Here is an 11,618-nt window from a genome sequence, read left to right as displayed (position 1 = left end):
TTTATTTTGTTAAATTATTAAATCAATCTTAATCTGTTTTTCAAAATAATACCCCTTAATATTTGTTTAAGCACCAAAACAAAACAAGAAACACAGCGGAGACTCATCTGTCCAAACATCTTAAAGTCTATGCATGTGTAATTTTATTTTGATCTCAACTGAAACAATATTGAGTGATCTCTATCACATTTAGCTGTAATTTATAACAGATTTCAAAGTTTCATCTTTAACTTTATTTAGAGTGCATATCACCTAAACACTTTGCAGATTTACAGTTTTGACATCGGACACATCTACAGGTTAAATTATAAACACAGGCAGAATCCAAACAAACATCAGGAACGTTTGTTTTCATTGCTAAATATCATATTTTCACGCTACTATGCTAAACTAAGATGGTGAAATCTGTAAACACTACCTGCTTAACATCGCTATTTTAGCATTTAGCTTATAGCAATGCTTACATTCATGAATTCCAGAGAAGATTTTTGCTTCACAGCATCATAGGAACACTTATTAATAAAACAAATAAAAGTCATATTCTTTCTGCTGGGAACTTGAGTTTCACCTGTAACGGCAGCAGAGATGCTTCATGCGTTAAAACTCACTCACACTTTGAGTTTAAACTCACTCACACTTTGGTAAAGGCACACGCTGTCACAGCCTGTCTCCAGGTACACTCGTGTGTTTGTGCGATCATTTGAGCAGAGTGAGGATCTGCTCAACCAGCCGCAGGGTGGGGGGGCTGATCGGGTAGTGAGGGGGCAGCTTCACCTCAACACAGGACAGCTTCACAAAGTACCTGCAGGCAGGACATAAACATCATTAAACTTGCATCATTAGGGTCTTATTTTAACCTGATACAACGTGTGCAATGTTGACAGACTTCACTTGAGTTTGTGACTGTACATAAATGACTGAAATCATATGGGTTAATTATTTCCAAATTCCTTGAATGTTGAGCACAGACCTGAACTCCTCCCTGAAGTGAGATCTGAGGTGCTGAGCGAGCAGGTTGTTGTACTGCAGGCAGGCCAGCAGGAGGCGACAGCGCTGGAAGAGCAGCACCGACTGAGAGGGAGCGAGGGGGGAGTCCTGCAGGTCGGACAGAACCACGACCACCTGCTGGGCCTGGTGACTGATGAAGGACATCTGCAGAGAGGAGAAAGATGAGGAGTGTGTTGTGCACAAAATAATCAGCATGTAGCAGTGAAGTTCTATATGTGTCTGGCTTTTATGGTTAGCTTTCAAATGTGTGACTTTCCGAATTTAACTTTGCCCATGTTACATTTACATTTTGGAAAAGTGCACGGACATCTTCCCCTTTAGTAAAGGAATGTGAAAACACCTCTCAAACAATAGTAATGATATACTTTATTGATTTCATTTGTGCACTGTTCATGCAAGACATGCAGCCCAAAGTGCTTTACATTAACAACAGAATAAAGACAATAAACATTGAGTGTTTTTTCTCTATGCTGGTGAAAAACTACACAGATACAAGTCAGTGTAGTCAGGGTTTTACATTAAGTGGACATAATTAAAAGTTATTTCCATATTAGGAATGAAAGTTTACACTATCCACTAAAGAGAAGATGTCTCACTCTTTCAAAGTTTTAAGAACCAAAATAAAAAAGATTTTACTAATCTCATCGAATTATAATTATTTTGCGCTAATATTACCAATGCTGGTTACATTTTGAGGCTGCAACCGGTACATTTTTCATGCTAATAAGAAAGAGATAAGGAGAGAAAACTGATCTGATAACAGTGTTGTTAGAGCCTAGCTTTTGTAGGAGAGAACAACCAGTATGTCATTGAAAAAACACAGTAAATGACAGTAAAAAAGGACTGGCAGTATTTGAGTAACAGTAAGGAAGTTTACCAGGTGAGGATGAGGCTGCAGGACTCGGAGGATCCAGCCAACAGACAGGAAGTTCTCTGTCAGGGAACATCTGCTGGCCTAAAACACAGAAAGGTTACAGATACGTGTAGAGTCACCGGCTGACACCATGTTTGGATTCACCCTTGCAAACTCAAGAGGTTCAACATTTAACAAATAAGAATATGTTTAGTATATATAGTTTGATTGTTATAGACCTGCACATGTTTTAATTCAAAACAGGATCACATACTAATAAGTTTGATTCGTATGTGGAGGTAAGGTAGCAACCATCATTTATGTATGTCGACCTGCAGTTAAAACTCACCTCGTGGCCTAAAAGCAGCAGCTCGAAGAGCAGAGAGCAGGCAGAGTCCAGATACTCCGCTAGTAAGGCCTGAAGCTGACAGAGAAGGACAAGGGTTACATTAAAACAGATTACATAAATAATATTTATGATATAAATTTGAGCAGAGAGCCGCTGACCTCACAGTCTACCAGAGACCTTTGCTTCTGTGTTTGTAATTCTGCATCACAAATCAAGGCAAGCAGCATTCTGGAGGCCAGGGCACCTCTGCAGGGAGAGAGAAAAAAGGGAGTTTACAACAGGATAAAAATGTATTTAGATATTTATATAGATTTGAAATATTCAGAGCACAGGTGGGATGCTTACTTTTTGGCAGAGAGCAGGTTGAATCTGGCTGGTTCGACCTCCGTCTCTCTGAACATGACGGCGAGCGTCTGCACGATCAGAGTGCTTAGTCTGTGCAGAAACATCGAGCTGGTGTTAGACTCAGAGCATTTATACAACATACATAATACAATTACTCTCTGGACCAACAAATCTTCTCTTTAGCCCGAATGATTTGTGCACGTGGTTGACTTAATAAATTAACACAGAACTTAACTTATAGGATGACACTGAACATATTTCAGTGTCATCTGAAATATGTTCTCACTGCTGACTGTTTTAAAAGTATGCTGTTGTGTTTTAATCCTATTAAAGAAATATATACAGTCAATACAATTCGTTTCCGTTTGGTTGACAAACAGGAAGCAGGGAGATAAATATAGGAATATGAACACAAACACACCAAGCCTTCTGCCTTCTAAAATAGCCATAAGTGTGTTGTGTAAAATCAAAGCAGCTTACAATCTCAGATCACACACACAATCCTGCACACACACACACACTCTTACAGTAATTGATCTGCCGTGTAGACTCCATGGAGGCTCCGACAGCCGTGCAGAGATTCTTCCAGAGTCTGAACCAGGAACACGCACACCTCACTGGACTGAAACACAACATGACAAATCTCTACTGAAGTTTATTCTGGATGTGGAACACACTCACATTTGTCTGAATGTAAGTGTGTCTTTGTGAGGACATTTTGTATAGCAAGTATAGTTATTAATACTTCTTCCAACAGGAAAAGAGCTTTGACCACATGTCTGGGCACTTCATATTTATTAGGATTTCTTTATCTTGAAACTGCAAATAGATATGTTGAGCTAGTGGAAGGCAAGCAGAGGAGCAACAAATGGAATTCCCAATACTATAAAGTACGGGGCCGCAACCATTTTCTTTCCCTTATCAATAATCAATTAATAGATTGGTCCAGAAAATGTAAAGACACATGTAGCAAAAATGCAATTATTCTAGAATATGTTGCGTTGTTATTAGTTAGTGTGACTGTTGGAGCCCTCACCCTCCAGAAGAGTCGGCGCAGAGCGATGTTGCGGTGCGCGGCGGTGCTCAGCTCCTGCAGCAGCAGGTACAGACTCTCCACTCCGATCCCCTCCTGCAGCAGCTCCGAGCTCAGCTGAGCAAACAGGTGAGCAGTCCGTTCCCAGCTGCACACACACAGGTTTACAAAATGTCAGAAAATAGTGAAAATGTTCATCCAAGTTTCTCAAAATCCTAGGTGATGTTATTTAAAGTCAGGCAATCTCATCCGCTTTGACATTTTGTAAATTCTAAGTTAATGTAATAGAGGAAAACCTGTGAAAGAACCAGTGAAATGATTATCAAATGTCCAGCAGAAGATTTTTTTCACATGTCTATGAGATAAACTAAAGATTCTTCCTGTTAGAGCCCTGTATTGTGTATCAAGTGTGTTGTTACCTGATGCCAGGAAGTGCTTTTCCAGGAGAAGAGTCAGACGAGGCACTGCACCTCCTTCTGTGGAGCGGGTCTAATGACAGAGTGGACCTCTGAACACACACACACACACACACACACACACACACAAGGACCATAAACAAACAAATATAGGTACATATATATTGCTTTTCAAAAGGGATGAATAGCAAATAATCCAATAATGTCAGAAACATTTCTCAAATAGCTTTTGAGGTGAACATGGTGTTAACGAATTTGTTAGGCCTTAAAGTGGACCTCCACTGAAATACACATCAAAAACGATTCAGTGGGCCTATGTAAAGCATTGTGGGTAATGTAGGCACCAAGTTTTGACAAGGAAGTAGAATGAGTGTAATAAAAAAAAATGTGATTCTTTGATTTTTTAAGTCTGTTCATTTATTGGGAGTGCAATGCTAAATGGGTGAGAGGCTTTAATAATGATCCCTCACAATAATGAAGCTGTTCCATGAGCTCTGCAGGTGGAGGTAGAGTCTGGACGTAGGTGACACTGCGTACAGATGCAGCTCGGCCTCCCTCTCCTCTCCACTGTTCACACAGTCTCTTCCCAACAGGCGAGACAAAACTGTAATGAGCCTCCTCGGTACCTGAACACAACACACACGTCATGTTCTGTATTCTTAAATGATTTAATCCAAATGCAGAAAAAGGGTTTTGAAGGGGGTACCTGGCCTGTGTCGGAGTGGAACAGTCTATGATTGGAGGTGGGGGAGTAGAGGGAGGAGGCTGTGGGGGGGGGGTGAGGGACCCTCAGGAGGCCCAAAGTGTCGGCGTTTGGACAGGAGGCAGAACGCGGCGGCGGTAACATGTGATGCTCTGTCACACTTTCACTGGGGCTCCTGATGGAGAGGAAAGAGATGGAGGAGGTTAACTTTAACTTAACGTGGATAGAAAAGCATGAGTTTTACTAATACTAACTGTACTAGCTCTAAAGGATACAGTGAGTGCTATATTGAGAAAAGGTAATACAGTACAGTGAGCTCCAATGGCTTAATTTTAAGGGATCTTTGTTGCATCACTCTCTCATTTCCTGACTTCCTTCTACTGCCTACAGATAATACAAATCATTTTCTCCCAGAACATACAGTAAGGCACTGTCATAATAATGTGTTGCTGTGCATTTACTAGTTTGTACAGGTCCTGAACTGACCCTGCACAGAACCTTTTAACCTCACACGACCTACTCTGCAATCATTTTTTAACCTTTATTAACAAGGAGTGTTTCCCATTGAGATTCAATTTCACAATGTGCATAAAGCAACAGGCATCAAGCTAAACAACAAGAAGTTAAAAACAACCAATTGCCCTTAAAAGAAACTAACCACGGTAATAAAACAGCATTTTACATAAAACAATGACATATTAAGTAACAAGACGTGTGCAATAAGCGGTCAGATAGTCCTTAATCCTGAGTTTATAATCTTCAATGGTTATAAAGTCATCTCATTTGTATCTAGTTGTCTCTGCAGTTTACACCAAGTGGTCTGATGAACACAATTTAATTTGCAAGTAGTAAACATGGGATTATTTCCACCACCATCCCACCAGCAGCCTGCTCAGTAATTTGAAGGTAATGATTTCAAAGGCTGTAAACTGCTTTCATGTCCCTAAAGATCCATCATCACTTCCTTTGGGGTGTGTGTGTGTGTGTGTGTGTGTGTGTGTGTGTGTGTGTGTGTGTGTGTGTGTGTGTGTGTGTTAAATGACCTCCCAGGGGTGAACTACACTCAGGCAGAGAGACAGATGAGCATTAGACAGCAGCATTTGCACTTTCCTGAGTTAACATCACACACACACACCGTCGAAAAATCAGTGCGGCATTTGTTGTAACCAGGCAACAAGTCAGTGTTCAATAAGCGTAAATCACTTCCTGTTACCTGACTGACGCACGAACACAAAACACAGAGGAATTAATGAAAAGGACGGAAATTACCCAGGAAAATGTTATGTATATAAAAAGGTACAAATGTGATGAAGGTACTGTAAATGATACGCATGTTTAAATGCCATACATTTACAAGATGTGTTTTCTAAATGGGACATTTTTCAGTTTTCTTGATCACATTGGAGAGTACATATCTTTGGTTAGAAAAATGAGTTTGAAGACCAGGGCTCAGTCTATGAACTTGTAATACAGATTTTTTTCTCATTTCTATATTTGAAAAGAAATTATCTCCAAATGTAACGCTAATGAAAACCATTGTTGGTCTCAGACCTTAATGTAAAATGTATTGTATGTTGTTCCTTTACCTTTAAGCATATTGTAAAAAGAAATGGCTCCAAAAGACACAAAGATATACAATTTTGGTTGTTGATGCTTAAAGCCTTTCAATTTTATTTATTTTTAAACACAAATTAACTGTAAAAGTCTATACATTTTTTGTTTTTGCAGCCAAATTGTGAAGATTTCTCTTCATTCAAACATTCAATATAAATCGTTTTTTTTTAACATTAAATAAATCTTATTTGTATTAATTATTATTAAATATTCTCTAGTCTGGAACAAGTTAAGACATATGGATATGAAACTTTGGCCGTGGATGAACTTCTTTAACTCCCTCAGTGAACAATGACAATGAGCGGCAGGTAAACTGAAGTGGAACATGCCTCTTATTAAATAAGAAATGAGCTACCTGAGACTCTGAGGAGGTTCACAACAGAGCCAGCTTTCACTTTACGCATTATTTAGATGTTTCCCAACCGAAACCGGAGAGATGAGATTTGACTTTTTGTGCTATGTGTTGGCATTTCAGTGCAAACACCAGCCTTTTACCACATATATAAATCCAGGTATTTGAGCTCTTAAAGTTTAACCCTCCTTCTCTCTTGTAGTCCAGCTGACAAAAACACCTGTAAAGATTTTATAGCTTGAAGAGTTTGTCTGTTTCCGTGACTCCCATACAGAATCCTTCCTGCACACTTTGCATAGACAGAAGGGAAATGTTAAATAAAACACATAAAGATACACCATGTGGGGTGCTAAACAAGTGTTAATAATCCTTTAAGTTGGGGGGAAAATAGTGGCTGATGGAAACAAGTTTTAGTTTAGAGTACAGTTCAGGCTAGCGAGAATTCATTAGATTTAAAAAGGATAGTATGTTTCTTTAAGAACCATTTTCGAAGCTTGAAGGAGGCAAGTACTGGAAACTTAGACGGATAAAAAGAAAAAGAAACCACAGCCAGTCTCAGTTTCCATTCATGGATATCACCTGACAAACCAGAGTGTGTGTGTTGGTGTGAAGCTCACCTCTGAGCAGGATAACCTGTCAGGGAAACAAAAGACACAGGAGAGTTAAAACGATACTTTAAAGTATCAAATAAGAAAGACAATTAATACAAAAATAAAGAACACAAGAGCTTCACTGCTATTGTTACCCATATGTTAGCCACTCACACTCTGAAGCAGGTGAGTGAATAAATTAAATATATTTACAGTCATTAACAAAACCAGAACAAAAACAAATAGCATATGATTAAAAGAAAATAATGTGACACTTGATTTCATCCTACACATAAAAAAAACAAATATGTTTTAATAGGCTGCACTTATAGTGCCCTGCATGTTGTAATGGTTCACTAAAACTCAGAATCAGCCATGCAAGGTATTGGCTATGGGAGGGACATTTTGAGTCCTTGAGGGAACTTCAAATATGGAAGACAGGAAGAGCCAGAAACTGTAGCATCAACACTGCGATTAGAGTCTGACCTGTTCTACTTCCTGAGTCTAAGCACCATTACAAATGTGGCCTCTAAGCTGAAACCTTGTCATTACGAGCCAAATGTGTTAACCCAATGTGCTGGTGTGCAAAGCCAAAATGTGTCACTGTCCTTTTACACACTGCATGGTATTTGTAATGATTTGTTAGAGTATGATAATCGATTATTCGTGCATTTGAAGAGGTTCTTTACCTCCTAAGGTGTGTGGTATTGTAAGACAGTCGCTGGGTCTGCGGGAGGCAGGGGCAGCAGGACGAAGTCCCGCCCTCTGGTCTCTCCTCAGCCAATCACGGCCCCTCGCTGCAGGCTTGTCAGTGATGTAGGTGATAAGGATGTGCTGGCAGCGCTCCCGGTCCTTCCCGTGGAGGAAGTCTGGGAGGTCGTTGACCTGCAGAGAGGCAATGGAAATAAGGATCTGTGTTCCAGATGTTGGATGTACGCCATCTTTTCAGCTTAGTTTTATATTCTATACTTTTTTGGGCATTAATTGACATAGAACAGGCTAGTATAGGAAGAATACGTTTTAGTGCTTATGTACTTAGTAAAATATATTATAAGATGGTTAAATAGTTAAGTCAAATGTATCTAAATATAATAGTATAACTATAATAATAATGATAATAATAAATGTAATTTATATAGCTATGTTCAAAATACAAAAAGACACTTTACAAAAGTCACACCGATCAAAAGTAATTTACATTTTAATAATTTTGAATTACTATAATAATAAATGTCTACATTTAATTATTTTGAATATTTATTTACAATTGTATTTATTAATTAATTGATATTACATATTTATTTGTATTTATCCTTACGTTTATTAAGATTTTTTTTCACAAATATTTATAATGACTTTTTTACATGTTTTCTTCTATTTATTTAGAAAGAGTTAATGTTACTGTATTTTATATAATCTATTATCTTCTTTATTACAGTCATAGTGAGGTGAAATAAGTTCAACACAGACCAGAAGCTGACAGTGTAATGCAGACAGGATTAAACCGAGGAAGAATGTAACTCTTCGACCTCTGACTTACTTGACATCAGGTTGTTAATGAGAGGCTTACTCTGCTAAACACAGACGCAGCTTCTATTTCGGACAGCTCGTGTTATGTGGGGTTACATATAACACAGTATTAAGCTTGAATCTACTTTGACCCTCTTGTAAAACTCTAGACTCGGTCATTCAAGTTTTTTATTTGTAACAGAGATAAACAAAAAAAACCTTATTCTTGATCTTTCAGGGGTTTTAATTGTTCTTTATCCAGATTTTGATATGTTTAATTATAGAGAACCTCATATTATCATGACGAATTAAAGGTGTTTTAAGGCTAAAACACCTGAACATATGTATATTGTTATAAAAGACCCTATAAAAAACATATGCGATACTAGAAAGAAGCTCTTGTCAAGTATTAACAGACTTCTTCAGATCAACAATCTGTGTTGCAGGTACTGCAGGATATTTGTTATAAATTAATCCTTTCAACTTTGAACAAGTTTTAATAATTTACAAAGAACAAATGATTTGGTTCCTGACTTTTTATTTGAATGTCTGCTTTTTATTCCATTAACAAATACATACATGGATTTATTTATAGTTGCAGTCCCAGAAGATTGTAGTAAACCTGATTTGCTGTTTCATTGATCAGGTTGATTGCTTTATCTTGACTAATTTGTTTTACATTTTCAAATGATGTCTGTTTTTAAATTGTATTCGACAAAACAGGTTTTTTAAGACCCTGAGCTTTGGGGTCTCAGGTGGTGCACAAAACCTTGCATTGGTTAACCAAGACAATTCAAACATAAAAAGATCAAAAGAAAGAGAATTTCAATTCATTGAAAAATAATCATTAGTTGCAGCACTAAACATGTATTGAATAATATAATATATATATCAATAGTTGCAGTTATTTAATAAAATGACTCCAAGCTGATAAATGAATCCTGCTGCACAGGGTTTTATATTATATTATATATAATCATTATTATATATAATCAATGAAATAATGGTGAAACCTGTAAATCAAAACATCTGTAATCTTAAGACTTTAACTACAGCAGGCTATTAGTTAATGTTTTCAGGTAATAACCAGCCACTACGCAGCGGTATTGTTTTCAGCTTGTGTCAAGAATCGTAAATGTGATTCTGGAAATACTTATAGAAGCAGGATCTACCACAGAGGAGGTGATGATGATGGTCTTTATTTTTGCTTTAAATCGCAGAAAGAGCTGCAACTCATTAGTTTAATTATTGCTTTCTTTTCTCGATTACTAGTAGAAAAATCTCAAAATATTCAGTTAACCATCTAATAATGCCAACAAGTTTAAAGTTGATATGCTGAATTTGAAAGCTGGAAGCTACAATCACAGTTGAAGTTGCATCTAATCACTATTTGTATTATTGCTTGATCTAAATCTGGATTACTATTCAACAAAATGCCAATTACAAAATGTTAAAATGTTTAGTTCAACTATTTACTGGGAGCTGAAACTGTCGTATTTGCTTGTACAATATGTTTATCGACTAACAAATAGCTGTGGATAAATGATTGCTTAGTTGATGCACGAAAATCATAACTATTTTGATAACTTATTTATCTTTTAAGTACATTTTTGAAGGCCAATTCTCAACAGAAAGTCCACTTGCTATCTCCATGACAACTGCAACACCTATAATGGCCAAGAGATGTGGTTAAAGAAAATTACAAATAAAAAGCAAGTGGATCTCTAGTTGTCAATGTTAAGAAGTCAAACAATATTTCAAAGATGATAGATTGAGCTCTGGACATTTTAAGGGACATTTCACTATGTTTGATATCTTAAATATCAAACAATTCCGTCTTGAATCAAAATGAAACATATTGGAGGCGATTACAGTCACTGCTGTGCTGTAGCTGTAGTTTTCACTGAAAATAGAAGAAGTTTAATATGATTTTTAAACTCACCAGCTCGATGTGACGCACGCGCCTGAAGTTAAAGGCTTCGGTGAGCGTGCGTGGCGGGTACTCTGTAAGATACACGCGCTCGTCGCTCAACACCACATGCATATACACCTTTTTAACGGTTTCTGATATCACCACGCACGGTTCGTAGGCTCGGATCCGCTCGTACACCGCCCGCTCCGTGTTCCGCTTCAGGAAGGTGTCCAGCTTCATGTTCCGCCGCCAGAGGAGGGCACCGGAGCCGGTCCGATCCATGACGGTAACGGGAAGCAGTTGGTGACAACTTTGTGACGTTAACCTCCACTTTGAGGCGAAGCAGGGTGTCCGGCGTTGCTTTCCATCGTTTAACTTTGGATTTGACGCCGATACAATCTACCGGGCAGGTGGCGGTGCTCGTCCCGGTAACGACACTGACTGACAGGTAAACCGCCGCTGCCTCGCTCCATCAGCACACACTGCTCTCTGATTGGTCCGCGCCGTGAGGAGCAACCCTGCTGATTGGCTGGGACATAAAGAATTGTTCCATCGTTTAAAAGTTCTGTAGCCACTTACCACCAGAATACATGGAGCTGTGGATGGGGATGTGTTTATTTTAGGTCTACATGCTAAGTGTAAACATGTAAATATCTGTATTGTTTTATTTTTTATCTTGTTTATTATGGCATTAATGATGCATCTCATCTTGAATGTACATTTTTGAACTAATGTGGTTATCTCCTTGCTATTTCTGCATTGAAACACAATTAATAATATATTCTATCCTTAAAGAATTATGGGTATTAACACTGTTCTTTTATGTTGTAGTTTACATAATTTCACACATTTTCTCAGAAATTGAGTGGCAAAATGTAAGTGCTCTTGAGCAAAATTAAACAATTCAATACTCACTTCAAACCGCTAGATGTCA

General features: G+C 38.0%; 1 protein-coding gene across 3 annotated transcripts; it reads right to left on the bottom strand.

Annotated features, from left to right (window-relative positions):
• Positions 1–133: 133 nt before the first annotated feature.
• On the bottom strand, positions 134–11,151 carry cunh12orf56 (chromosome unknown C12orf56 homolog). 3 transcript variants are annotated; one of them, XM_034133429.1, is made up of 14 exons: positions 10,715–11,142; positions 7,953–8,148; positions 7,291–7,306; positions 4,711–4,882; positions 4,475–4,630; positions 4,008–4,096; positions 3,592–3,736; positions 3,083–3,177; positions 2,556–2,645; positions 2,369–2,456; positions 2,211–2,285; positions 1,886–1,963; positions 971–1,152; positions 134–802 (listed from the first exon to the last, which is right to left on the bottom strand). In XM_034133429.1, exons 1-14 carry the CDS (start codon positions 10,964–10,966, stop codon positions 697–699), a joined length of 1,740 nt encoding a protein of 579 aa, XP_033989320.1. In that variant the 5' UTR covers positions 10,967–11,142; the 3' UTR covers positions 134–696. The 3 variants fall into 3 exon arrangements, with proteins under 3 accessions (XP_033989320.1, XP_033989321.1, XP_033989322.1); XM_034133430.1 differs by lacking the exon at positions 1,886–1,963 and having other exon boundaries at positions 10,715–11,147; XM_034133431.1 differs by lacking the exons at positions 971–1,152; positions 1,886–1,963 and having other exon boundaries at positions 10,715–11,151.
• Between the last annotated feature and the right edge of the window lie 467 nt (positions 11,152–11,618).

Source organism: Trematomus bernacchii, unplaced genomic scaffold (assembly GCF_902827165.1).
Source record: "Trematomus bernacchii unplaced genomic scaffold, fTreBer1.1, whole genome shotgun sequence".
NCBI classification, from domain to species: Eukaryota; Metazoa; Chordata; class Actinopteri; order Perciformes; family Nototheniidae; genus Trematomus; species Trematomus bernacchii.
Note: the sequence above shows the minus strand (reverse complement) of the source record. Positions and strands in the feature narration are given on the sequence as shown.

Excerpts from the sequence above, each read along its gene's own strand:
- cunh12orf56 (XM_034133429.1), bottom strand. The coding sequence starts at position 10,966 with ATGGATCGGACCGGCTCCGGTGCCCTCCTCTGGCGGCGGAACATGAAG. Across the intron at positions 4,631-4,710 it reads TCCACTCCGACACAGGCCAG|GTACCGAGGAGGCTCATTAC; the intron begins GTACCCCCTTCA and ends TGTTGTGTTCAG. Across the intron at positions 2,457-2,555 it reads AACCTGCTCTCTGCCAAAAA|AGGTGCCCTGGCCTCCAGAA; the intron begins GTAAGCATCCCA and ends CTCTCCCTGCAG.